This window comes from Phoenix dactylifera, chromosome 15 (assembly GCF_009389715.1).
Source record: "Phoenix dactylifera cultivar Barhee BC4 chromosome 15, palm_55x_up_171113_PBpolish2nd_filt_p, whole genome shotgun sequence".
In the NCBI taxonomy this organism is placed as follows: domain Eukaryota; kingdom Viridiplantae; phylum Streptophyta; class Magnoliopsida; order Arecales; family Arecaceae; genus Phoenix; species Phoenix dactylifera.
In genome coordinates, this window is record NC_052406.1 from 7,238,169 (window position 1) to 7,266,116 (window position 27,948).

At 37.6% G+C, this 27,948-nt stretch overlaps 2 protein-coding genes and 1 long non-coding RNA gene across 4 annotated transcripts; 1 reads left to right on the top strand and 2 right to left on the bottom strand.

Annotated features, from left to right (window-relative positions):
• Positions 1-76: 76 nt before the first annotated feature.
• LOC113463433 lies at positions 77-2,993 on the bottom strand. Its single transcript, XR_003387631.2, has 4 exons — positions 2,651-2,993; positions 1,563-1,632; positions 1,300-1,356; positions 77-746 (listed from the first exon to the last, which is right to left on the bottom strand). It is a non-coding gene; the product is annotated as an uncharacterized LOC113463433 (long non-coding RNA).
• Positions 2,994-8,933: 5,940 nt separating this feature from the next.
• Positions 8,934-11,922, top strand: LOC103717764 (nuclear transcription factor Y subunit B-1-like). Its single transcript, XM_008806266.4, has 2 exons — positions 8,934-10,625; positions 11,618-11,922. The coding sequence occupies exons 1-2, from the start codon at positions 10,002-10,004 to the stop codon at positions 11,684-11,686; spliced, it is 693 nt and encodes a 230-aa protein (XP_008804488.2). The 5' UTR covers positions 8,934-10,001; the 3' UTR covers positions 11,687-11,922.
• A 526-nt stretch (positions 11,923-12,448) lies between these two features.
• LOC103717763 (protein HEAT INTOLERANT 4-like) lies at positions 12,449-27,780 on the bottom strand. Of its 2 annotated transcripts, XR_003387632.2 has the most exons (15): positions 27,322-27,780; positions 26,813-26,851; positions 26,606-26,659; positions 26,407-26,470; positions 25,891-25,949; positions 24,174-24,298; positions 24,002-24,061; positions 22,769-22,827; positions 15,509-15,582; positions 14,821-14,859; positions 14,566-14,628; positions 14,270-14,317; positions 14,026-14,154; positions 13,529-13,683; positions 12,449-12,579 (listed from the first exon to the last, which is right to left on the bottom strand). XR_003387632.2 is itself a non-coding variant. In XM_008806265.4 (14 exons), the coding sequence occupies exons 1-14, from the start codon at positions 27,538-27,540 to the stop codon at positions 13,636-13,638; spliced, it is 1,080 nt and encodes a 359-aa protein (XP_008804487.2). In that variant the 5' UTR covers positions 27,541-27,779; the 3' UTR covers positions 13,213-13,635. The 2 variants fall into 2 exon arrangements, 1 of the variants encoding a protein (XP_008804487.2); XM_008806265.4 differs by lacking the exon at positions 12,449-12,579 and having other exon boundaries at positions 13,213-13,683; positions 27,322-27,779.
• Positions 27,781-27,948: the final 168 nt, after the last annotated feature.

Sequence of the window (27,948 nt, forward strand, 5' to 3'; positions counted from 1 at the left end):
TATCAAGAAATCAAAATTTCAGACCTTTCTTCTGATATTCCAAAGTTACCTGCAGTATTGATACTTTTTCTAGTCTTCTGCATCAGTTTCCCCTTTACTTTTCTAGGTTGATGTAATGACAAAAGTTAAAAAATAATAACACGTTTAACTAAGAAATCAGCAGACAAACTTGATACTTGATTACAATTTTTAAGATAAACATTATTTCCACAAATTAGAAAGAGAAGGGAGAGGCCTATGGTATGCATGTGCCACTCTCAACTTAAGCCTTCCAAATGGTGGAAATGTCTGCTTAACTAACTGGCTGTGAGCAATCTTGACTTTTTGAATAAGATGCTGCACTTGATGTGGCAAAAACAAACTATATATATATACCAGAGAATGACTAATGCATTTGCATAACTTCAAAATTCAATAGTCTGCAAAATAATGGTAGCAGTAATGCTAACAAAATCCAACATGAGTGATCATTGCTATATTGTGAATAAGAATATCCTGACATAGACAAAAATTTTCTTTTGTTTAATTCTAGAATAGAAGGGACAAACACTAACTTTTAAAAATGAAAAATGAACATGAATGAAAGTGCAAAAGGATGCTTACCCTGACGGAGATACCAGTATCACTTTTGTGCTCTTCCAGGGCATTTGAAAGAACCCTAGTCCAGTACGACTGGTAACTATGCGGTCCTAGATCAGAAAGTGGTCTCTTTGGCATCCCTACTATGCTGAATGGAGAGGCTGTTTCTGTTTTTCAAACCCATAACACCCAGGTCATAATGGAGCAATCTTACCATTGCGCCAACACTTGTCCTCTTAATCAAAATATTCAAGACATGAAGAAAAAATCTAAAATCTTATTTGGAATTATTACTGAATGCTTACTTGAACTGCACTAGCGAATTATCTTAAAATTACATAATGAGAGCTAATATGAATAAATCCAACAGCAATTAGAAGTATGTTTTTTTACCCTAGTAAGATGTGGTGCAACTTAAAGTAACTACTAATCACAGTACACCCATTAGAAGTAAATGGTTGTTTTTTTTCTCATCAACAGAAAAGCTCTTTAAGATTATTGGAAACCTCATTATAAGCACATCCAAGAGCTTCAGAGATTTTGTTTACAAAAGGGCCGAGACAAATTAATGAAGGTATACAATAATAAACACAATAATGAAATATCATATCGACTTTATATAAAAGAATGAAACGAAGTAATTTATATTATTGATTTTTCCAAGTCCATGTTGTTACTGAAAGGTTAACTGATTTAGATTTTGATTTCAGTAAAGCATACCTCCGCGCTTGCTTCCTCCATCTTCCATTTCTGGTGCCGTGTCCTCATTCTTGTGGCCTATAAAGCATCACATAAGATACTTTGATGACTTTGGACTATGTTTAGATGTCTATCTCTTATATTTGTGGCAGTTACAAATACGAATAATCGAGGACAAACAATTGTTTATCAAATCCAAAAGATCAAGGAGGTGCAGCATGTGACAGTCCCACATGCAATGAGTTTTTATTGTCACTAAGATTAATGCTAAGATGATGCCATACCTTTCCATACACATCAGTATCCACTGAACTAAGATCCAGCTGCTCAAGCTTAATCTATTCATCAAGCCTCCTATCAACTGCAAAATGGAATAATTTTATGTTAAAACAACTTCAGAGTAAAAAGGTGAACTTGAAAATTTCTCATAATATTTTTCAAAAAAAGATGTATGCCATGCAATCATGCGAAACTGTAAAGGATACATAGGGAAGAGTGAGACACAACAATGCACTTGATAAAATCCAATGAAAACTTTACCAGTTTTTACACTACATTAGGGTGCCCAAACATCTTTACTATGTCGGCCCTGAAAATTTAAATATATTTGATGGGTAAAACGACATTCAAAACAACTAATTTCGTTCAAAGTTTTAAAGAACTCCCATTCATTAATATCAACGAAAGAATTTTTGATACATCCAAGAATAAAATCGGGGATGCCAAGTGCAAGGCTTTGAGCACCATGAAGCTACCTTGGCAAGAAGGCATATTTAATTTCCATTTTATCCAGTCACTCGAGCACAAATCTACTTTACACTAGAAAACCAAGAACTATTCTTTTTTTAAAGTAAATTCAAGAAAACCATTGCAAATGTCATCAAAAAGAATATGTCTCCTGTATTCTCATCTAAAACCACCCTTGAAATTTACCTCCACCACTCCAAGCTAAAACATCCTGGCCCACTAAAGAATGTAATGAACCAATTTAAATTATAAAGGAAACCCCAACCTCGCCATGAAACCAACAAAATAGAAACTTCAAGAAAAACAGACAAAGAGAGCAAGAGAACATCATATTCAAAACCATATGGAGATAATCTCCCTATACATCCAAGAAACGAAAGCAAGATCATAACTTTTACAATAAATTCAAGGAAATCTCTCTCTCTCTCTCTCTCTCTCTCTCTCTCTCTCTCTCTCTCTCTCTCTAATATATATATATATATAAACCATGGAAAGCATTGTTTCTCTTTAATCACATTGTTATCCCACTACCTAAGCCAAATTTCTTCAAAGGAGGGAAAGAACGAAAGAAAAGAACTCCAAACCTGACCCTAGATTACGAAGTAGTAGACGGGGATGGACTCACACTGGAGTAGTGGACATAGTGCTCGAAGTTGTGGGGTTCGCCGGAAGGCGTCTGCCGGCTTTCGATGATCTCGCCGGAAGTGAGGCTCCGCATCCTTCCACCGGCATTTCAGCAGCGTTCCCATCTTCGGCGACAGCGCCCCCAGCGGCGCCGTCGACGACGCCGCGTTGCCGCCGGCGGCCGCCTTCCGCTTCCCCCATTCGTTGCCCGCTTTCGGCGCCCCCAAGGGGTTGGCGTTGGTCCTAGAAACGGTTCAACTCCACCGGCCCGGTTCGCGGGTCAGAATCGGTTGGAGGAAATTTTCGAGTTGCCCCCTATGAGTTTAGATATTTGTAGAGGTGCAAACTGGATGCGGTGACATGCTGGTAATTTCCCTTGCACATATCCCCTTGTAAGTATTCTTCTCTAATAAAACAGGGTGGCAATCTTTGCGTCCCTCATCTTCAAAAAAAAAAAAAGGACATGCTGATAATTTCAGGTGAAAGTATGCTATTTTACGTCTAATATATGCATGACCACGATGAGTACAATTTTTACTGCTAGGAAACTGTATATCTTGTCGCATATCTCAAAATTTAGGTAGCAACATGCATTTTTTAATATAGTGAGACATTATATCATTGCAAAGTCATTGCAAATATCTGAAATCTTTGGAATATTTGAATTCTTCATGAAGTAAGGAGTCATTGTTGTCGTTGGCCGGCCAAGCACAATGACCCTATGACTAATAGTAGTTGCACCATATGACTCTGATCACATTTATTTTATACTCCTTTACACTGGTTTGTGACTAGTTTTAGGGTTCTAAATTTATTAAAGATAGAATATGTTTCAACTGAGCAAGCTATCTATTACTATCCCAGATATTCTGGTTTTATTACGGAACAGCTCATGATGTTCATATCGATCTATTATGCGCCTCTGCATCTAGCATTGGGTAGACCTCATACAATAACTGTTCCAGTTCTATCGTATCCTTTGTTTCATTTCTTCTGGAACAATCATAAAAACTTTTTTATTATGGATCTACTACTAGAAATTCAATACGTAATCTCAGCATGCAATGTGTATTCCTGAATAATCTAATTAATTTTTTAGTTATTCAACCATTTCATTTTAGCAAGTTCAACGTTAGCCAGATTAGTATCTTACTTGATGCTTTATTTTTGAATTTGACTGGCAAAAGTATTGGATGCTAGGCTTTAATTTAATAGATTAACTTACTTGTCTCCTAGGATTGAGTGAATAATAAAAATTAGAATAGAAACAATAACTAAAGAGGATTATGAAATAATGTTTATATTTCAAAAGAACAGGCCATCTAAGAATGGAAGGCCTCTTTGGCCGTCTTCAACTATCAGCAGTCAGGCACACCATCTAAGCTCAAATATGGGGGGAAAATGCATCATTGTGAGAACGAGTTTGGACATGTATAGGATCGGGGTACTATCCTAATCTTTTAGTCTTTGCATGTAGTCAAATATCAAGTAAGTCCAACAAGAACTAATGAACAAGACGATGAAGAAGATGAAGAAGATATTAGATGGCCTTATGCCTTGGTAGTATCAGAAACATGCTACCACATGACCAGACAAAGAATATGTTATTTATTTATAAACCATACATTAGTTTGATACCAATGTATTCTTAGGTATCTTGACCAAGAGTTACTTATAATGCAATCAATCGTCAGATGGATCCTTAAAATAACTCAAATTTGGCTGTGTAACATAAGCATGAAAGTGATTTATACAAAATGCATGATGGCCGGCCTTTGGACCTTTAGAGGATTTTTTTTTTTTTTTGCTTAAGCGGCGTTTTACACAAATCTGGTATAAATATAGCAATGAAAATCAGAAAATAAAATGTTCCTAAATGCTATGAGTACATGAGCCTTAGAAGATCAAAGAAGCTCTCCCGAATGATCCGCCATATACAAGGCCATCCAATCTGCTGTGCCATTCGTTTTCCGATAAACATGCCTCACCACAAAGGTTGAACAACCACCGGCAAAATGCCAGATGTCTTGAATCACGATGTTTGGCCCCACATCATTAGTCCACCCCCGGATCTAGCTATTTATTATAGCAAAGTCGCCCTCCAACATAATGGTATCATCCCTCAAAGAAATCCACACGTGGCTAAGGCCAGCCCTCAGCTCTGCCCCAGGAACAAAACAAGTGAATAACTGACACCCATCCGTAGAAACCAATCTAAAATCAGGCCTCTAATGACAAAGCCAACACCACCCCTCCTTCCACCCTCCAACGCATACTCGTCGAAGTTCACCTTAAGAAAACTCGGAGATGAGGCTCCTAGGTGATAAACACCAAATGAGATGCTACATGAGCAAAAGTAGAGTCCCAGGTGCCTCGAGCTATCAAAAAAACTCCCGGATGGCCAAGGTGGAAAATCTCGATAGCCTGCACCCACGCACTCTCCAAAACTAGCCTCGGAGGCATGCTATTTTTCCCAAAGATCCAGGTATTTCTCGAGAACCAGATGTGGAACACGACATAAGCCGCTAAAGAAGCACCCAATATAAACTGAGGTCCTCTCAATCGCCTCTTCAGGTATAGAAGAAATGAGGCCTCTGAGGTCGACGAAGAAAGCACCTCTCGAGAGATGTCAATCAGTTTCTAGATCGATACTGCTTTCACACACTAGAAGAAGATATGATCCACTGTTTTCTCTACCCCACAGTAAGGACAGGTCAAAGGAACGCACCACCCCTCATCTCCTCAAAGTAGATCTGGTCGGCAGACGCCCCCAAGAGACCTTCCAAAGGAACAAAACAGCCCTCGGATAGACTCATATCTTCCAAACCCAGGCACAGTCACAGCTCCGACATTGCTCACCCCGAAGAGGCTGTAGCAATTCCTTATACGGACTCTCGAGCTGCAAGACAATCTCCACACCCGCACATCCGGGGTCCTAAACTCCAGAACTATTATAAAAAGCACTCTCTCCGCAAACTGCTCTCTAACAAGACGACTGATTTGACCGATATCCCAACCTCTCCCCCAAGGCAGAGGGGGTCACAGACCCATATGCTATCTCTAACCTCAGAGTATCCTTTTCCTTGGTCTAATTGAAGCAAGTTATATCTCCATTGGTTTTATACCAGTTTATCTTTAAAAGAAAAAAGGTGTGCAACTTATTAGCACGTGGAATCATTAAAAAAAAAATAAAAGCAAACACGATAACTATAATTGTGTAAACTTTTCGATCTAGATTGTAGTTTTTATTTTCTAAATAGTTTATTTTGCAAATTTTATTTTCTTTCTTTCTTTTTTTTGTGAGAACGGGAAGGTCTAAGCCATCCCACTAACCAACCTACTAGATACTTGGATAGATCAAGTATTATTGCTCACGAGACCAATATCTTTACTATCAGAAAAATTTTCAAGTAAGGTGGGATGGGGTTGAAATTCTCAAGCATGACACCATTTAAGATTTAAACCTCCAGAAATGGAACTATGCCAATAGACAACTCTAAGTCTACTATACTAGAATAGTAGAATCAGACAGGTGCTATGACATTTTGAACGATAAGATAGCACCTATGCCCCTATTACCTAAAACCATAATAATGATGTGGAGCCAGGGAGAAACAATTGTATGCATATTTCGTAATAATTCATTGTAAAAGTTTCTTTTTTAAGGTAAAACTCATCATAAAATAATTGTATATAGATTACATGTAAAAGTAAAAAAAAAAAAAATTCCACCAGAAGAGACTAATGTGATCATTATTAAAGTAAACATAGATTCCTTCCAAGATTAGTTCCATCCTTATAGGAGCAAGGATTTAGAAATCCAGCTAATTCATACCAAACCGAGGCTAGCTTGGTCCGGGATCACTCGATTTAGGGGCAGATTCAAGTGAGCCACACCTGAACCTAGTGAATTGCTCGGAGACTGAATGGTTTGCCTGGTATCATGCCTAAATCGAGTCTAAACCTTTTGGTTCACTTGTTTCAAGAGCGATACTGCTCGGGAAGGGGATGTTGACATCCAGCATTCGGAATAGAATTCCCCTCCTCTCCTCCACTTGTCCTAACCGAGTCCATGGCCAATAGATGAGGCCTGGGATCAATGGATTAAATGGAGATCCGATCTCATATAATGTGTGTGAGAGAGACTTCTCAATTGTTTAGCATTTAGAAATGGGGAAAGAGCCAAGCAAAATAAGGAAGAGGAGTGAAAGATTGGGGTCTATTTGGATTTGCTTTTGTTTTCAAAAAGAAGACAAATGAAGGCTGAAGACATGTATGATGAACCTGAAACCATGTTGTGTCTTTAATTTTTTGGAAAACCTTTGAGGCTTTTGGAAGCACTATATTACGTTCAAAAAAGAGTGGAAATAGAAGCGAGAAGTAGCATCATCTTTTTGCAAATACTACCTTCAATACCAATCTTCTTATGATATTTCACTGCAAAAAACACAAAAAGATAATAACGGTATCAAACATAACTCAAAAATCTTTTTTCTTCTCTATTTCCTTTTTCTTCTTTATCCTTGTTTTGTTTTGTAAATCTTTTCTAATTTCTTTAAGTGGGTGGCATGTTATTCTATGGTTAGTGGCTTCGGCAGGAAGAGAGATGGATAGATTAGGTTTAACAACATCACCATCTCATGACAAAGGATCACTACAAAACTATGGCATTATTAATAGCTCAGTGTCACAGATGTACACTGCATATAAAATTAAATAAGGATGATTGAGTTTGTAAAATTATATTAAATATTTTTAATTGTTTATACAATTTGCTAAACCTATTCTAATTCAGCATTTGTATCTCTCTTGTTTTATCTACTAAGAATAAAATTGAATTTTAAAAGTGCATCAATTAAAAATCAAAGTAGCTATACAGATTATAATATTGAAGAGTGTGCACTTCAGTGACATAATTATCCCATGACAAGGACCCGTGCCAAAACTATTCAATTAAAGAAGGATTAAAGAAACTAAAGTAGGATTAAATGGGGTGTTTCTTTTAAGTAACTGATCACAGAGGGGTCACCTCCTACTTTTGGTTCATGTTGGTGCTCAGATTGTTTAATATGGCAGTGCGTACACTCAGGGCATGTATCTGATATCAAGGTCTAGGAGATATGGAGGGTATAGCAAGATTCTTGGTGGCACAGCTTCACATATATTTTCGGCATACTTTGTTGAGAGCTAAAGTACTACTCATGAAGATCACTTAGGTTGATTGGGCAGTCTGATACAATCTTTAATTACATAAGGGACTAATTATGATCATCTTCCTTCTTATATGACACTGGAGCACCAAGGCAAGGGTCTGCACGATCGAAGATTTGAAGAATATGATTTCATTATTTGAATCCCATTATAGATAAATCTTTATTTATAATTTTTTTCAATAAAATAGCTTTACTTCTAATCTTTTTTGGTAGTCGATAAATCTATTAGTTGTAACGGTCTATATTCCCCTTAAATATAGATTCATGATTTCTAGTAATCTAATTGCTTTTCAAATACTATGAATGCCTATATATTATACATGTAATTTGGAGTGTTTATGATATTATTTATATGATAAATATGTATATTTCTATCTTCAACATGCACACGAGATAACAAATGCAGCGGCACGCATATCTTCTCCCATGGAAAATATAGCATTAAGATAATAAAACATCATAAGAAATCCAAAATCAGAATTGGAGGCCAGAAGGCTATATCGAAGGTATTTGAGACGTACCCATGCATACCCAATGGTTCCCTTCAGGTGGTTTGATCTTTAGTTTAACGCCTACGATCCTCATCAGCTTTCTGAACTTTGCATGGGAGTCATCTTTTCTTATATATATCTGATGTTTTCTGGAAAAGAAAAAAGGGTATCAAGCATCACATTACTATGGTCCTCGCACCGAATCTAGCTGTGTCCTAAGCGATTGACGCCTTCCATTCGGTTCCATGTCATTGTCTTTATTCGACATTTAGAAGCATGCCTCTTGAGCGAAAACCATACAAAAAGAAATAGTTTAACCTTAATATGACCAAGAAGCTTCCATGAATTTCAGACTCTAGCTCTCCTAATAAACTTCTACAACTGAATCTATTGTCGTGATATCCTTTATTTTGTAGGATGTGATGGGGAGAATCTTTGTGAGGCGCTTGAAGCAAAAGGAGAGGATGATAAGCATCTCACGACCCCATTTCCTAGCCTTTTCTAAATGTCCAAGATACCTTGTTGGGTAGTACGATTTCTATAGTTGATCACAAGTTAATGTTACAAAGGAGGTGAGGGGGCAAAAAACCCTAACCTTAGTGTCTAAGACCCCTTTTCCATTCTGTTGTAAACAATAAAGATAGCTTTAGTGTGTTGGCCAGCGCATATATCTTAATATCAAAACCAGCAATTTGTTTTAGGGCATTCTCGATCAAGTTCAAGAAATTAAATCCAAAACTAGTGTGGGATGCTTTTAAAGTGACTCAACATGTTGTCCCTACCAAGGCTCCTCATTGACCAGATGAGAATCTTGCATATGTTCGCTCAACTTTTATCTAGTGTCATAGTTTAACTAATTTTCCTAACATTAAGGGTTGGAATTAGATTGGTCTAATTTAAAGTCAAGTTCGATGCGGGTGTCAATTTCATAGATACAATCTGATTGAACAATTCCTTGATGGAGTTAGCCAGTCTTGTTGTGCCAAGTGATGACTAAAACAGGTTTGCTCTATTTATGTAACACTTGCGATCTAACAAGAAATCTAGACCTAGATTTGTAGCTCAACCTACTCCAAGAGTTCGAGATCTAAGCCCGACTGGATTTGCTTTGGGTTGACTCACTAACACCTGTACTAATACATGCAGTTGATGAAATAGTTAGGTCCAATCTCTAGCTTTGGCTAACCATAGTTTGTCCCTTCTTAACTTGATTTTTTATGTTTCTTGACACTAGGAGAATTTTGTTTACTTTGTGTCTACATCAAAAACCGCCTTCCCACATCACCACTCCCCTCCACCGCCTCCTTTTCCACTTTTAAAACTAAACCCACAAGCTCCTATCCCCTCATCACCACCCTCTTAAGCCTTGCTAAAACCCACAAGCTCCTATTCCCTCACCACTCTCTAAGCCTTCTCCAATCACCGTCTTCCCTCTTCATGGTTTGTCCCTTCTTGACTTGGTTTTCTCTGTTTCTAGGAGAATTTTGTATGCTTTGTGTCTACATCAAAGCCGCCTTCCCACATCACCACCCCCATCCACCCCCTCCTTTCCACTTTTAAAGCTAAACCCACAAGCTGCTATTCCCTCACCGCTCTCTAATTAAGCCTTCTCCAATCACCGTCTTCCCTCTTGTCTTCTCCTATCTCCATGAAAGGAAGAAGGAACCACCGCCTTAGCCCTGTCGGAAGCCCACCTTCCGACACCGAGTCTGGTGGTGCAGTCGCCGCCGGTCATGGCCTCGACTCCTCCCTGAAGGAGCAAGACCGCTTCCTCCCCATCGCCAACGTGAGTCGCATCATGAAACGGTCTCTCCCCGCCAACGCCAAGATATCGAAGGAAGCTAAGGAGACGGTGCAGGAGTGCGTATCGGAGTTCATCAGCTTCATCACAGGCGAGGCCTCCGACAAGTGCCAGAAGGAGAAGAGGAAGACCATCAACGGGGACGACCTTCTCTGGGCCATGACCACCCTCGGCTTTGAGAACTACATAGAGCCCCTCAAGGTCTACCTCAACAGGTACCGGGAGACCGAGGGTGAGAAGAATTCCATGGCGAGGCAGGGTGACCAGTCCCCAAATGAGGAGGGGAGCCACAACCCAAGTTCTTATCATGGTGCAAGTGGTGTTAGTCCAATGGCTAATCGTAATACTGTGACTTCCAACGCTACCCTTATGGGCTTTCCTGGCGGGTTTTACTCTGCCGGGCCATCTGCGGCTCCACAGGGCTTCGGAGGGGGAGGAGGAAGGATGATGGGGTTTGGAGAGCACTACAAGGTGAGTGATTTTGATATGGAATAGGGTGATGGGGATGGAAATGGTGGTAGAGTTTTGCCTAGCCAGCTTCATGGAGTTCAATGGTGATAAATAGTATATAATACTATTTTCTCTCCCTTTGGGTAGTTGCACTCTTCTGTATCTTTCTTTCTCTAATACGACCTATAATTGAAGAGATCGAAGGAAGGCGCATTAATCTCTATTAGAGAAGGAAGCTGTATTAATTTATGAATCTTTTATATATAAATATATATATATATCTCACTTTGCGTGAAGCACTTGGAGAATCTAGAGCAAGGGGTGCTTTAGTCTTGTATGAATAGAATGCTCTTTGCATGATTGAAATCTCTTATGTGCTTTTGCTTTTCGAATCATGTATAATTAGGCATCCTGCCTTCATTGAGAACATTTATCCCTCTCCTACTTCCTGAATAAGGTTTTGGAGAAAGACATGAGATATACAATTAGACATCCCCTTTTCTTCATAGAGGACATTTCTCCCTTTCCTTCTTTCTGAAGAATGTTTTAGTGAAGGACATAACAACATGAAAGTGTTGACAATAGAAGTTCTCTACAGTTTGGGATATATGACATTCAATATAAGTTTAAAAAATTCTTCTCTTTTTTAATTTTGGTTGGTTGACGGAAAACAAATATATATCGTTAGCTAGGCTGTTCAGCCAATTCTAAGTCATCTTGCTCCATGATCACAACGCAGTCTCTCTCTCTCTCTCTCGCTTGGATGTCAGCTTGAGATAAACTCATGTCTCACCAATCAGAGTCCTCTATTTTAAGGCTGCAAGAGCCTAAAACATCGTCCAGCCAGATCTGTAGTTACCATGCATGGACTTGCATTTATTGGTCATAAAGGAGAGCGAATGCATCAATTTTTTTTTTTTTTCTGTAGCTTGCCTTTACAGGTGGCAGTGGCATATATCTCTAATGAAGGCGTCATGTCTAGACCTAAGTTTTGATGTTGTACTTGATTGTAGATATCACTTCTTTCCCCTCGCTGGAAGATGATACCAAAATATTGGGTTTCTAAGGCTGTCGGCTGGTAGAGCACTGGACCACGTGAAGTCCACTCGTTGTTAGTACAAGTATCTTAACTAAGAGATGCCGGCCGGAATCATACGTCAACGTCCTCAAGCTCATAGTTCCAGTGGACGTGTCGACTTTATAGTTTTAAAAGAGGTTATATTTCCACTTTGTTGAAAGTTGTTTGGCTTATTGTAGTAATTGAGGTCTTTCGTGGCATATAAAAATCTATCACATACTCGGGTTGTAATAATTTAGGCTCTGGAGGAATCGTTTACCTTTACTATAGACTTATTCTTCTTTTTATGGAATAATATTGCTGAAGGGATCTTCTACAGCCAAAGTTGTAGGAATTCTCTTTAGCTAGTGCCATGTTAGATTTTGATAGGCTAAAGGAGTTCTCAAAAACTAGTTGATTTTAATAGGCTAAAGAAATCAAAGTGGGAGTGCACGAGACTCATTACCTTTAGAATAATTTCCTTTAGTTTTCGCAAAGGTGTCAAAGACATTTGTCCTACATCCAAAAATATTGTTAAGAAAGAAAGAAAAGAGATAATAGAACAAATTTTGATTGAAGAGAAATCTGCATATCCATGATAAACAAGAGGAGGAATTAAAATACTACTGGATCATGCTAATGCCACTGTAACAAACTTGTGAAGCCCTGATTTTTTATATTTAACATTTTAAAAAAGATTAAAGATAGTTCAAAGAGGAATTAAAATCTCAAGATATATCATATGGCATCGGAATGATATCAGAAAGTAAGGGCTTAAATTTTATTTAAATATGATCATGTCAATGAATCCCCAGTACCGATGAGAACTGATACCTCAGCCAGAGCCCATGCAGACAATTCTCGGAGGAACCTCACAGTAAATGGAGACATCATATTCCCATTGAAGACCAGGAGAACCTGCCATTAAAGTAAACAACAGTATGTGAAACCAAATTATACGAGGCTCCATTAAAAAAATTATGCATAAGGGTGAACTTGAGAGATGATTTTCCGCGAGCCATGATGAGTAAAAACAAGTTAGCAAGCTACGAGAGGCGTGGATATCCAGTCAGTCCGGACATCTATCTCCTTGCATGTAAGTGCACCTGACATGGGTCATACAGGTCCAGCATTTTTTTTTTGGCCACCGTCGGAGAAACTTACATTCCGAACAGGAGGTGAAGTTGGTTTGACGTCGGTTCAAGTCCCGCCCTCAATTTCGACTAGATTTTCTACTACTCTCTCTCTCTCTTTCTCCCTCTCTATTATATATAAAAGAAGAGAAAAAAAAAAAAAAAGAGGAAAGAAAATTGCAAATAGTCTTAACTGCTAGAAGCTTGCAAGACCTCTGGCTGATCTCAATGCTCCGTTCTTTCCTTTCACAAATCAGTTCAAAGGGACCTTTGTTCACTTCTCGTAGCAAGACACTTGCAAATTCAAATGATAGTAAAATTACATCAGGATTTATTTGGGTACACTGAAATCCCCAGACATGTTGAGACATCTATCACCAGCTAAATGCAAGAAGACTTTAAGAAGGCTGCCAGCAGATAAAAGGATTGAAGGTCACAGCTAATTTTATTGACTTCCACAATTTGTGGAAATCTTTGGAAATGCCTTGCAACACATCTTAAAATATTTATGTAGAAATTACAGACCCTTTCTCAGCATGTAAAAAAAAACCATCACCGCCCTCCCACTTCTTACATGAGCCATCTTAGATATAAAAGAGAAAAAAATGATTCTCTCTATCAAGATAGGAGGGTGATCAGGAACTAATCTCGCCCACTGGCAGTATCAGAAGACAAAGCTACTGATGTTAGATTCTTGATACAATTGTAAAAGGTCAAAAGGATACGCTCCCCACCTCAGAAATCAAAATTGCTTCTGGTCTCTTCAAGGCAGAAGCCACAGGCAGGTCCGGCCAAAAGTGAGATTCCCAAATATTAAGAAAAGCAGCTCAACAGAGTTCCATTACATTACAACATGAGCTTTACCATAATACCTATTTATGTACGGTACCTGCATAACACCACCAGAGGAAAACCCAAAGTCATGAGAGATGAAGCACACTGGGAAAAAATCATAAGACACAACTAGTCAAGGTCTACTTTGGCCTAGAAAACAATGAAATAAATGCGGGAGCCAGAAATTCTATGGCAATTAGAAAATGAATTGCGAAGACTGATGCATGAAGTAGTTTAACTTATAAATTCTACCATTTTCCAGTAGTGAAATCAGGAAGGCCAATATATGAAAATTATCAGGGTAAAAACCTATATACAAGTGCACGGAACATGAACTATTGCAGCCCCGCTAAATATGTATGACACCTGTGCAAGCACAAATACAATCAGCAAATACCTTCACATTGCTTATATCAGGTGTATCTGGTGTTTGTAAAGGGTAAAACTTATAAAACAGCATGTTCTCAAATGCAGCTCTCATCTCAGGATCCATATCTTCAATGGCTTTTTTTCTCGCTTCCTTCGCCTGCAGAGGCACAAGAACTAAGCTTTTAATGCGCTCATCAAAAACATTATTCCCAAATGCCGGCTGCCTAGAGCCCACGGATAAAGAAATAGGAATTCTTTTTTGATCAGTATACCTGTCGTTGTGCTCTCTTCTGTTCTCTAACCTGCTCCTTTACATATTCCTGACAAAGCATGTCGCATTTTATAGTTAATGATTATGGAAAGCAGTCCTCGACTCTCCATTAGCATGAGTAACTATCTTATGGAAGTGGCATGAAGAATTATATGTTACATCCAACATACCTTGTCTGTTAGGTGCGCAAATGGAATACAAGCATGTGGACATGAATATGTATGACAGACAGACACACACACACACACACACACAGAGAGAGAGAGAGAGAGTGTGTATTTATGTTCGTTCACATACCTTGAACGCATCTTTCTGATCATTTGGTAATGCCTCCTCCTTGATAAGTTCGTCAGTGAATTCCTGGATATCATGAAAGCATTGATTCAGATGAAAAGGCTAAAAGCAGGAGCAACAACTCAAGTAACAATAAAGAGGAAAATAGGGCCTTTATTCTTCTGGATTATTCCAGCCTACTAAGGGTCAATCCCAATGGTAATAAAGACCAAAAAATGCAAATAAATAAATATAAGACAAGAACTGGTATCCAAATACCTCAAGATCATCCAATTCCCAGTCAAAATCAGAGACAACCTACACAAGTAAATAGTCAAGCATCAAAACAATCAAAACCATAATACTGATTCTTGAGCATAAAAAGAATTTTGCTGAAGTACTTCTGTTTCCTGTACCAGAACCTGCATATAACCATGTGTGTGCAATATAAAAATTGTTAAGATTATTAGCTACAGTGCATGTACAAATACATGGGGCTGCCAAATACAAGGCAATTTAACTAAATTCTAAATTTTACAAAGATTCACAAATAATTAGCTATTAATTTTTGGAAAAAATGGTTATGGTCAGTGCTGTGTTACCAGAACAACGAAGTTAAAAGAGTTTTCTTTTCAGGATTGGAAGGGTCTGCTCAGGTTCGGCATAAAGATATCTAATTAGGGATATTGCAGGAATTGCATACCTGTGTAATATTTCCACCATTCTATAGTGTTAGAGTTTGCAAATCTGGTGGTCAATCCCTAGAGGATGTAAAATTCTTACAGAATGCAATGAATTTCAGATATCATAAGCATCTATTTAAGTTCTTTTTGAGCTATTAACATGGAGAAAAAATATTGGAATGAAAAATGACAGCAAAGGGAAAAAAAAAGCTCACAATCATGCAAAGTTAAGGAAGAACAAGTTAGCCAATCAAAACCATACTTACTGCTAAAAATTAGCTTACCGGTGGTTCTAACGGAAACATGATATTAACAACTGTATCATCTTCATCTTCATCAGCTTTCAAAGGTTGAAAATCTGTAAGAAAATCATGCAGGAGTTAGTGAGAACCACAGTAGCAACAATGTAAATGAAAAACAACTTATAAATCATAAAGCTCATCATCTAGTGATGCTTAAAATATCGTTCAAAACAAATATTCGAAAAACAAGAATGACAGCAACAATTAAGAAAGAAAATCTTCTTCAGTAGATTAAATATGAGCAAACAGTAATCAACAGGCTCTCCACTTGTGGTAATTCACTAGACAAATTTGAAAAAAAAATTCTATTCAAAACCGTAGACCACAAAAAAGAAACATGGCAAATCAAGGCTTCAAATGTGATTGTCCCTAATGAACAGCTCAAGTACTTCCTCATTGTAACATGAAGATGCAGAACAAATAATATTAATGAAACCTGATCACGTTGTGCAAGAAACAGGGCTAGGACCGTGACTTCGACATGATAACCCAGGGTAACAATTTTTACAAGCTCTGAGCTAGCATTGAATATCTAAACACTCAAGGTTGTATTTTAAGATGGCAACATAGGGAACAGCCAAGTAATGACTACAATGTGTTAGTTTGATCCTTGTGCTGAAGTAAATTTTGGGGAAATAAAAAGAAAAACAAAAAATAGAGAAAAAGATGCATTAAAGTGCCTAAGTATGTATATCTCTTTTGTAATATATCTCTGCCGAGATTACCCATCAAAACTATGGTTCTTAGACCTATATAAAGATATATATGTAGAGAGAGAGAGAAAGAGAGGCTTGGCTATATTCGAGGGGATCTACCCTCAGATCCCGACAGGTTTACATTACATAATAGGGGTCTCGTATCAATAATCCGAGTTGTTAAATGTGATCTACTACATCTAAACTGCTTGCACAACAAAAGCTATGTAATTTGGCGATCTTAGCCTAGGCATCAAGTGTCAAAAAATTGGACAGTCCAAATAACATGAAATTAAGCATGTTTCTTGATCACTTGATACATAAGTTAGGGGTCTCCCAATCATATAATTCTTGATGTGGAAGCAATTTGGAGATAGTAGATCACATCCAACATCTTAGATCATCGATCTAAGACCTCTTTTACTTAATGTAGATCTGATCAGATCTAAGTGGAGATCCACTTAAGTATATCCAAGTCCGTCTCTCTCTCTCTCTCTACATATATATAAGGTGCACTTACAGCACAACTAGACAGTGCATTTTCAAAAGGAATAATTCGTATCCTTCCACAAGAAAAATATTAAAACATTTTACGATACAAAAAGACCTGGAAGTGCCTAAACAAATTCTAAAATAGTAGGAATGAAGGATACTGGTGATGGCAGGGATGCAATGAAAAATAGAAATACAATTTTACATGTACAACATCTCTCATATGATAAATATCCCGTTTTATTTAGTTCATCAAAGTCTTGCGAGTTCTACATCTCCAAACTCTTCCTACATGCTCTCTTTCTGTTTCAACTAGAGCACACATGATGAAGGCCAAAAGACTTTCTACTTAAATACTGTAGAACCGGATGTTGCTTGCCAACAACATTTACCTAAGATGTGTATCTCAAATGTATCCAAAAAGGGTCCTCTCCATATCCAATACCTCTATTTTTAAAATTAAATAAATGGATACCTGAAAGAAGTTCTTAGCATATATCATGCCCTAGGAAGCATGGATACTTCAAATCGCATACCATATCCGTATCAAATACATATCAGATACTGATATGTGTTAAATACTTCTTAGATACATGTTCAATACTTATTTAAAGTATCCTAATTCTCAAAAATAAAAAAAATAGTCTAGTTGATACACTCGAGATACTTCCCTGATACATTCAAACGTGAGAGAGGGTGTTTGCTCTCTTTTTAATATAACCTTTAAATCATGAATGGTTAATTTTATAGTCTACGATGCCATTATTAAAATATGAAGTATGTACTGCAGTCTATGGATTTGATTGATGACTAAATAATGAGCTTGTGAAAGTTGATTGTTATTTTAGTAGCCTGCTATGCTCTATGGATGTTTTGCATATACATACATGTGTATATTATTTGTGTATGTATACATGTATCTGTATATAAAGTACATATATATTCAATTATATATATATATATATTGACATGTCCTAGCCGTATGGTGTCCTACTTTTTTAAGGTTTCATGCATCAGCGTATCTATAACCTGTTATATCCATCTCCCGTATCCACGTACATGCTTTGCAGATCATGACATTTCAGGTGTAAATCAGATATGTATTGGGCACAAACATGGCTAATCCAGTGAAATATCCCTATTCCATGGGTATCTTATCAATCCCTTCAATGATTAACAAATATATTGTGCAATAAACATCGTCGCTTTAGGCACATTAAATGGAAGCTGAGAGTGCACGTATTCAGTTGTTATGCATATCTCCACTACACCAACATCAGCTATCAAAAGTGTGCTTAACAAAAGCAAATTACTACTTATCACAGAAAAGGACCTAATAATCCCATTAACAATTTCGTACAACAATTAGTATGTTTTATTTGAATTGGCTTGGGAATAATTTCAGAATATGAGCCTCTTTCTATGATGATTATCTACCTATTCTCAATGTTTGAATTCATCTAGCCTAAAGAAATAGGTCAAATAGCTTTTATATTGGCCATGGCTGCTTGCTCCAACGAGATGAAAAGTTTGAGACCTATATACCAACTGCGCTAACCTGGACTGGTAGGGCATGAAATAATATTTGTGGCAAGCCAGTCGAATGTTAATGATGAACCAGGGACATATTGGGCCAATATGATTCACTTGTCTCCCTACTATTGCAGAAAATCTAAGATGAGTGCTGAAGTGAAAATGACAGTTTTGGATAAGCATATGGAAAAGTCAATTCCCATACGGAACAAATTTGCTGAAAAGCAACTCCCTTTTTTCGCATGGTGATGAAAGCAAGGTTTTTCAAATCATGAGATATTGGCCATCATGGTGAGAAATCGATATCGTATGAACTGAGATCTTGATTTATCTTGATATATCGAAATCTCAACCAATTTATAACAACTGAGTTATCAATATCTTGGCTAAGATGGAAGGTGGGCAGATTAGGGAAAATAATTGGCACATCGGAAACCTCAACCCATGTATAAAAACTGAGTTATCAATATCTCAGACAATATCACAATATTGAGATTAACAATTGTTTTTAGGTTTTTTGATTTTGATATTTATTTAGTTGAGATAGTAAAAGGAAGACATGAAAATCTCAGACAATCTGTTGATATCGCATCAGCTGGTATATTTGAATATATTATTTCATATCAGCCAATATAGAGCTGAATTTTACATAAACCATATCCATGGATGCCTGATATCTAATGCAAACCAATATCTAACTGAGATGAAAACCTGGGTGTAAAGATACAATGAGATAGCATTACAGTCCAAACTGATACTATAGAAAGCTAACAACAATTAGTTTCATCACAATGCTAAATTAACAAGAAAAGGATAAAAATATTAAAAAGATGCTTTTACTAGTACAATTGGAGTAGGATGAACGGAACAAAAATGCACTACTGAAATGTTACATGAATTTGTTATGGAGATATATATTATGCAATGATAAGTTGTATAGCTGGATGTTAAGGTTTTAACAAAAAAATTGCATGCATACATGTATAGGAAAAATTAGCATGTGGATGAAGAAGTATGGCAAAGACAAGATAGTTGGAAGAAGAAAACTAGCTAATTGGAGTTTTGGAGTACCATAAGTCAATGATATAGAGATGAATTCTGGTTTGGACATTGAAAAAAAAAAGTAAATACTAGACTTCACTGCCAAACACTAGATGATGGAGGGCATTCAAGCTCTAGTTGAAGGACCTATAAAGAGTGTAGAGAGACCAAGAAATACAAAGAGATCTGTGATAGTCAATTCACTATAACCAAAAAAACTCTTGACAATATCTTGATCTACGTAGGTATTAGTTGAATGAAGTATCATTACATATAAACAGAATATGGGATAGGACATTTTGATGAAGTTTATGATAAAATGGTCAATGATTATGTTCCACAACAGTTTACTTAGGATTGGAGCATCACTTTTGCTAAATTGTAGCAAACATTTGTTCGAGATTTCATATCATGATCATTGACAGAAGTCATAACTTCACAAAATAATCAGATAGGAGCAGTAATATGAAATGGTTGAAGATCAAAAAACAGGTACTGATAGCTGGACTGTAGCTACATATAAATAGTAATCTGTGAGTTTGGATAGAGTGCATAACAGCATCTATGAAGCTCATATTCACTTTATGGTCACAGGATCTAGAAGACATATATCATATACAAGAAAGTTATACATACATACGTACATAAATGCATGCATACATATGCATATACATGCATACATACATATATGAGAACCATTAGATCTTACAATAACAAAATCGCTAGATCAGTTACAATAACAGAGTCAATAGATCAGAAAAGGAAAACTTTAGATTTTCATCAAACAAAGATTCTTATGAAGTATTTGATGATGCATGCATGCAAGCACACACGCATCATCCATACATACAAACATATATGAGAACCATTAGACCTTACAATAACAAAGTCACTAGATCAGTTACAATAACAAAGTCAATAGATCAGAAAAGGAAAACTTTGGATTTTCATCTAACAAAGATTCTTATGAAGTATAGGACACTGAAGGAGAGTAGATTTGAAGTCATCATGTAATTATTCAGACTCCTATTATACATAACCACAAATTTTATCAAAATTAAACTAGATGTCAAACTGTTTATGGGTTTGGACTACTCAAAACTGGTTCAACTGTGTTGACCATCAAACTGTCTTAGTGTAAAAACCCAATAGGGCAGGTGGACTCTCCCCAACCCAAACACTACCTCACTCTATCCAAGTTCCTTCACCATGATCCACCCTTCCTACCCACTTGCCCTATCTCACTAACCACATTTCTAGCCTTGCCTAACTAGCATACCTAGCTCACCTTCTTCTCCTAACACCCTAGCCCCTAGCTGATACTGTTTCACTCAACCCACTCTCTCCCAACGCCCACCTCTACCCCATTTCGCTCCCTCCTATCACTATCCCCAGCCTGTCCATGTTCCAATGAAGTCATGCATGGCCTTGGAAGTTCTTTAAAGGAAGCTGCCTAGTACACATTTGTTTCCTTAAACAAAACCAACCAAGAATACCGGGCTTACAGTTCATCTGTTGTGATCATAACAGCTACCGAGCACTTCACTCCCGCATCTGCTTAAACCAAATGCTCGGTTCAGAATTTTGTTTTTGAAAGAACTCTAGGTCAATTTGAAGCCTTGATTGAAGCTCTAACTGGTGCCATCACACCCAATCAAAGAATATGATCGGATTTCAAAATGTTGTTCACCATCATCCTTTGATAACATTATCGTATATGCAGGTTTAATTATAACATTATCCAATGTACTAAGAAAAACTCAGTCACTTGACTCAATTGCCAACAACATAATAGAAATACATATATAACTTTTTAACATGCATAAAGTTGAACGTTCAATATATCCTCTTAAGATGTTTAACACCAACCCTTATGATGATTCTAGTGTCCATGTAGCCATATGTTTTCTTAATCAATTTAGCACTGGCCATATCCATTAAATTCTCTAAATGTTAAAATAAATTTCAATTGGCTCATGCCATAACCAAATTAAGAACTTGAAGTTGTATATGGGAAATCCTTTTTTTGGAAAAAAAAAACCCTTAACAATCTATACTTAAAACTAACATCATACTTAACTATTTTAAGCACTTCAAAACTACAGCTCAAGGATTATTGTGCCGGAACCGGAGCCTAGACTGGTTGCCCGGCGGCACGGTTTAGTACGCCCCCGTGCTGATCCATGTCGAGCCCATACCGACATAGTAGAGGAGGCAGGGAAGAGGAAGAACGGAAGAGAGAAAAAGAGAGAGAGAAGGGGGGAAAAGAGGGAAAGAGAAAGAGAAGACTGCCAAAGGCCAGCGGAGCGCATCCCAACACAGCAGAGAGGGCAGAGGAGAGAGAGAATGGGAGAGAGAACAAGAGAGAGAGGGGAAAGGGAGGGAGAGGGAGGAAGGCAGGGAGAGAGGAGGGTGGCGGACATCCGGCAGAGATTGGCGAAGGGCCAAAAAGCCGTGCTGAGGGGCGGAGAAGAGGCTCCACCTCCGGTTACAGGAGTCCCGGAGGGGGCCCCTTTTTATTTTCAAACTTTTTAAGTAAAAGTGGCACTTAACTTTGAAAATAAAAAGGGGCCTCCTCCAGGACCCCTGTTTCCAACGAAACAGAGGAACTGAAGGCAGAGCCCCTATTCCGCCTCTCCACATAGTTCTGGCCCTCCGTCGGTCGACTGCCATCCTCAATCTCTCTTTCTTCCTCTCCCTCTCCCTCTCCCTCTCCCTTTCTCCCTCGCTCTCTCTCTCTCTCTCTCTCTCTCTCTCTTCCTCTCTTTCTCTGTCCCTTCTCTCTCTCCATCGTCGGTTTCTCACTTTGGTTGCTGGAACTGTCCCAGTCTGCCGCCAGTATAGCTAGCGGTTCGGGATAGTTCTGCCGACCATGCCACAGCTACTTGAAGATGTCCTTAGTTTTCGGTCTTTGTCTTCAAATATTTAAACAGTATTGCAATACTTAGTAAATTCTTCTTTCAAATATATTGCTTATTTAATTTTCCTACCATCTACTAGAATTTAAATTAAAGAATTGAGCAAGTAATCATAGCTCACATGCTTAAACACATAATATATTCATGATCAGTTTCAACATTCAGCCCCATCACATGTACTGGGCTTGCATACCATTTACGCAACCACCTCATTTCTGCCTCAAAGACAATCAGGTATTTTGGACAGGGAGATATATAGCTACGAGAAATGCTTTAAGAAAACTCATTTATGGTGTCATATTGATCTTGATGAGGATGGATGATGAAACAAGATCCATAAAAAAATAATCTACATTGATGCTTTCATATTCAATGGAACCATCTTACATTCAACATTAGGGAGCAAAACCTCAAATCACAGACCACATACATAGTAATAGAAAAAGATGTTGGGGCATAGAAAATCATTGCAAAATAAATTAGTCAATGTATAAATTTCCAATGGATTGCAACAACCTTTTGCACAAAAAAATAGGAAAAAATAAAAGGTTAATAAAACTCACAAGGAAGGCAATAGTCATATTGTTTGATGCGCTCGATTTTCAGATGTTTTAAAGCAGATCTGCAGGATAGTATCCAGTTTATGTAATCATAATTTAAGATGTGATATGGTTTTATAAGATCAAAGCATCTAATAGAGGTCAATGACAAAGAAAAATAATTAGTTTCATCCAACAAAATGATAACATGAAAAACAAAAAAGAAAAGACAAAAATATCAAAGAAAGATACATGAGACAGTTAGTGACTCGTGACAAGAATCACAAAGAACTAAATTATCCTAATGCCAAGCAAACCAGTATTGCTTCTCCATGCAAAATTTATACCATAGTTTCATAGTTCACATCTCCATTAAGTTCTTCAAAGAAAAATGTTGAATAAAATGCAAGGCAGGTACATAGACATAAAAGAAATAAACCACTAGCAAAAAGTAGATTAAGTGTACTTCTAAGCACTGCAACATAATAGATGTTTCAAATTTCTTGGAACTTGAATTGGATCAAAATATTTTTCAAGTAAAAGATTGAGAATCAAATTGATAGGCAACGACCTTCATATAGTTTATCATAGAAGCTGGTATACAAATGTGATATTCCCTTATATAGGTCTGAAAAAACCATTACCAATGGTAAATGTATTATCAAACAAGGTATTAAATCAAGTCCAAGGGTGTGAGTGCATATAAATGCACGCATCCAATTGTTTGACATAGAATAGGAAGTGATAGCCAAACATTTGTACATAATACGGTTATGTATGCCGCTAAATCCATACGCCACTATATATGAAGCTTGTATATTTATTGAAATTTATCCATAGGCCATTACATGTAAAGCATGACCATCAAATACAATCAATAAGATAACAAGAACTATATTGATGTTAAGTGCTATTTTTTATACTTTTCAAACAATTGATGTGTTGGATATTAATTGCCTGAAATGAACTCGTTAGAAGGTGTTTAGATTCAAGGAAATCAGCTTAAACACCAACAACTACAATCAATCGTATCGACACTATTATTTTTAGTTGATAGACCTGCCATATTACTGTTTTGCATTCATCACTTGAAAGAATATAATTATTAAATAATCGTAGTAAACAGAAACATAATTTACATCAGATAGAATTCATTTGATTATAGCATGTAAGAAAAATCCTGTGCCATCTCAGCAGTCGACCAGAACAAAAGCCATATAAAATAATGAAAAAGCGTAAAAAAATACAGGGATATACCTTCGTTGGCTGCAGGCCAAGGTAAATATTTGAGTATTCAATCTATCAACCTGACTCTGCCTGTCGAAGAAGAGAGAAAACCTAACTAAACAATACGATCTTCCATGGAAAATTTTGTATAATCATATTTGAAGTTTCAAGATCTTAAATATGAAGTATGAATTGAAGGTACCGGTTTTCTAGCGGAATGTATGGAACCCATGCCATTTTCATTGCCTTCATCGGTATTATATCTTCAGTCTCCCTTTGAACAGATTTTATACCAATCTTATCTGATGGTGGAATAGAAGAAACCACCTGCTTAGGATTATTTTAATGAACAGGAGTAAAAAATTAGTCAACATTTATGATAGCACCATTCATATGAACAATAAAACCTTAAATCAAGCTTTTCAATACTGGTACTACCTGTCCCATTTTTCCATCAAAGCAATATGGTATGAGGATAGTACAGGTACCGACAATACATACCAAAATTGACAACAAGGTTCGCCGTCTCGGTACCAAAATCCGTACCGGTGTCACCCTAGCACAGTGTCGATACGGTACAAAAATTTTTTGACATACTGAATGTCAATATATCACCCATACCGGATACCGGTACCAAACCGGTACGATACGCCTCGTACCATCCAGTTCGGATCAGTATAGCGTACCATGATTGGCACATTCCAAAAAAATAAAAAATATGATACCAATCAATACGATTGGTATAGTATCACCGGTACGCACCAGACGGACTGGTACAGACCAACATGGCCAGTAGTAAATATACAGCTGTTTCAGGATCCCTGCACCCACACCGATGAAGGTTTCATGTCTAAACCTATAATACTAGTCATACAATCCCATTTTGGTGGCTTTGTAACCATGCTTAAAATATTTTGGTGTGATAAACTGAAATTTGTTTAAAACATAAAATAGAAGCTTTCAATGCCAACAAACACCACAAATGCAGCAAAAACGTTTTGTAGGAGACAAATAACTAGATATACCATGTTCTACAGTATCAACCTTGAAGCACATATGATGCTACACAGTAATTTGGAAAGAGAGGAAATAAAAACGATACATTAGGCAGCATTGAAGTTCTATGATTCTCACATATACTCTTTTCTATGTATAACGTAAAAATTAGAAAAGTTAACAAATGGAAGCGCATCCAGACTAATATATTAGTCCCTAAAATCGATGTTCTTATTTAAATAATGGTAATTTAGAGGCTTCATCTGCACATGATGTCTCCACTTAGCCACCTTGACAAAACCACCTTACAAATCCTCATCAGTTATCTTCAGCTGCTTGTGACTCTTACTCCATCACAGTCTCATAAGCAAATCACCTCAGATGTGAGCTAAGCTACTTTGTCTCTATTTGATATTATAACCGTCAAGCAAAATCCTTCCCAGGCCCCTCTGTGTCATGCAGTTGTCTTACAGACCAAGGCCGTCACTGCATTATTTTGGAATTAGACACAATATGTTCAGATAGGCATGATCTGGAATAAACTGGACTGAGAAAGTATTATGTTGAATAAAAGTGGGAGAGTGGCACACTGGCACATTTGATATCAGGCCAACCAATTTTTTCTAGACTTGCATTTGTGAGGCCTTGCATGAAGATCAGGTACTTGACGATCAGCATGCATTACCGATATCGTTCACGGCAGTGTTTGCCATGGACCGACAATATGCAGGCCCTACAAAGAACGCATGTGTTTCACACGTAACCACTCTCACCTCCCTATAAATTAGTTAGATGGATCATCGTGATTCAGATCATACATTTGGCCATGTGCTTAACCAGCAACAAAATACACCAAAGTCTAACAAATAGAAAAGCTCGAAAAATTAACTCCAAGTGTGGGAAGACAGTATGAATTTACTTACAGCTACCACAATGGGAATAAGTACGACTTTCTGTTCACCCTTTACAACCAACAGCTGAGCTGAAAGAGGGAAAAATGATCAAATAAATTTATTAGTATAGACGGTGATCTTTTACAAGCTTGACAAGCAATTAAGCAAACATATGCAAGTACCATATGCTCTATACTCAAAACTCAAAGAAATAAAAATAAAAAAAGGAAGGAAACATAAAAGAGTTTTTGCATGCAAATGCAAGCTCAAAGGCTTCATGATCATGCTCTATTCATTTTTGACCATCTAATAGCAACTAGGTATGCATAAGCACAAATAAAATTCATGGCAGAGGTTCCAATATCAGATGAAAAATGCAGAAAATTAAATTTAAGTGATATCCTCTCATGGTAGAAGATCACATCAAGCAACAAATATAAATTCAACGTCTATGGCTTCATTCTGCTAACAATGTAGAGTCCCACCACTAGTAATTTAGAAGCATGAAGTTGAATAAAGTGAACAAACACTAAATAAACAACTTACCTTCGGTGCATCCAAAGAGGTAGACCTTCTTTCCATGAAGCTGTCCCCCTTCCTCAAAAGCTCTCTATTCATAGAAAAACAGAATTCAGTTCATTCTAAACAGATTGTTCAAAATTCAAGCTTCTAAAAGCAAATCCCTTAATATCAACTCAACTAAGCTTTAATCCCTTAATACTTAAAAAAAATCCCTTAATCATACCTCCAAATTTGAAAAATTCCAATTGATCTCACGAAGTTTATCCATGTTTTCCCACTGTCATCAACAAATGTTCGAAGGTTCACAACAACTCAGGGTAACAAAAGAGAACAAAGATTATCGAGCATGCTACTTAATGCCTATTTGATACAGCAGCTTCCGAAAGTTATCTTAAGATATATAAAATAAAAGTTTGATGTGGAAATAGACCTCAGTTCCAACAGGAAAGGCAGCTTGCCATAGATCCTCCTGCATAACAACAACCACTATTTAGCTCAACAGTCTAATAAAAGAAAGCATAACATAGTAAAATAATTGGAAAAAATACATGAAATAGCAACATCTACAGAGAAATTTAGATCATGATACCAATAAGAAATTTAACATCAAAGTAGAAAAATCCATGCCAGCTAGAGTGGACTTAAATGTTCCAAAAAAAAAGGTCATCTCAGCAATGTAGTAGTTATTAACACATACATCCCATATAAGAAATACAACTGGAATACAATCCAAAAGAACAGCGCCGCATCAACACAACAAATTTCAGGAAGTCCAAACCACAGAACCAATCAACATCAAATCCAACAACTTGCCAACCACCACCCCGCAATAACCTCTAACACCCCCTCCCCCCCCCCCCCCCCCGCCCCAAATTCTCAGAAAATCAAGAAACAAAAAAAAAAAAAAAAAAATCAGTCGGTCGGAAGAGGGAACTTAACCAGATTCCTCTTGTCGGGGAAGAACTCGGGCTCCGTCTTAAGCTTGACGGCGGCGGGGGCCTTGACCCGCTTCCCTCTGGTTGAGGCCTTGGATTCCTTGGGGAGCTCTTCCGGCGACTTGCTGCCGCCACTGCTGCTGCCGCCCACCTCCTCCCTCTTCGCCGCCTCCGCCGCAGCCTTCCTCTTCCTCCCCCTCGGCGTCGCCCTCGGCCTTCTCATTTTCGATCAAACGAATTACGGCTCGGATTAGGGTTAGGGTTTGAAGAGAGGAAAGCGAGAGATGGAGAGAGATAAGAGCTATTGCGTGCGAGAGAAATGGGATGACGGAGATCTGTGAGTAGAGAAAACGCGGTCACAATCCGAATTTGAAGAGAGGAGAGAAAAAGAGAATAAGGCTATTTATGGCGTCCAATTCCCAGGACAGACGGAGCGTGAGGGAGGGTTCAGGGAGCGGTTTGCCTGGAAGCGAATCCGTCCGATCTTTCGTTTGATGCTATCTTGGCCATCTGATCTATTGGGGTGATGGGAAGGGATCGGCTGTGCTTCCGGCCTCGTGGCTCTTTTAGAAAATTTGAACGGTGGGTTGGCACGCCGATTAGTCGGATTCTACTAGATCTTGAAAATTCT

Bases quoted from the DNA above. Each gene is read 5' to 3' on its own strand.
- LOC103717763 (XM_008806265.4), bottom strand. From the start codon at position 27,540: ATGAGAAGGCCGAGGGCGACGCCGAGGGGGAGGAAGAGGAAGGCTGCG. The intron at 14,860-15,508 runs GTAAGCTAATTT...TTACTTGTGTAG, and splicing joins TGTTTCCGTTAGAACCACCG to GTTGTCTCTGATTTTGACTG. The intron at 14,155-14,269 runs GTATACTGATCA...GTGCCTCTGCAG, and splicing joins AGAAGAGAGCACAACGACAG to GCGAAGGAAGCGAGAAAAAA.
- LOC103717764 (XM_008806266.4), top strand. From the start codon at position 10,002: ATGAAAGGAAGAAGGAACCACCGCCTTAGCCCTGTCGGAAGCCCACCT. The intron at 10,626-11,617 runs GTGAGTGATTTT...ACTTGATTGTAG, and splicing joins GGTTTGGAGAGCACTACAAG to ATATCACTTCTTTCCCCTCG.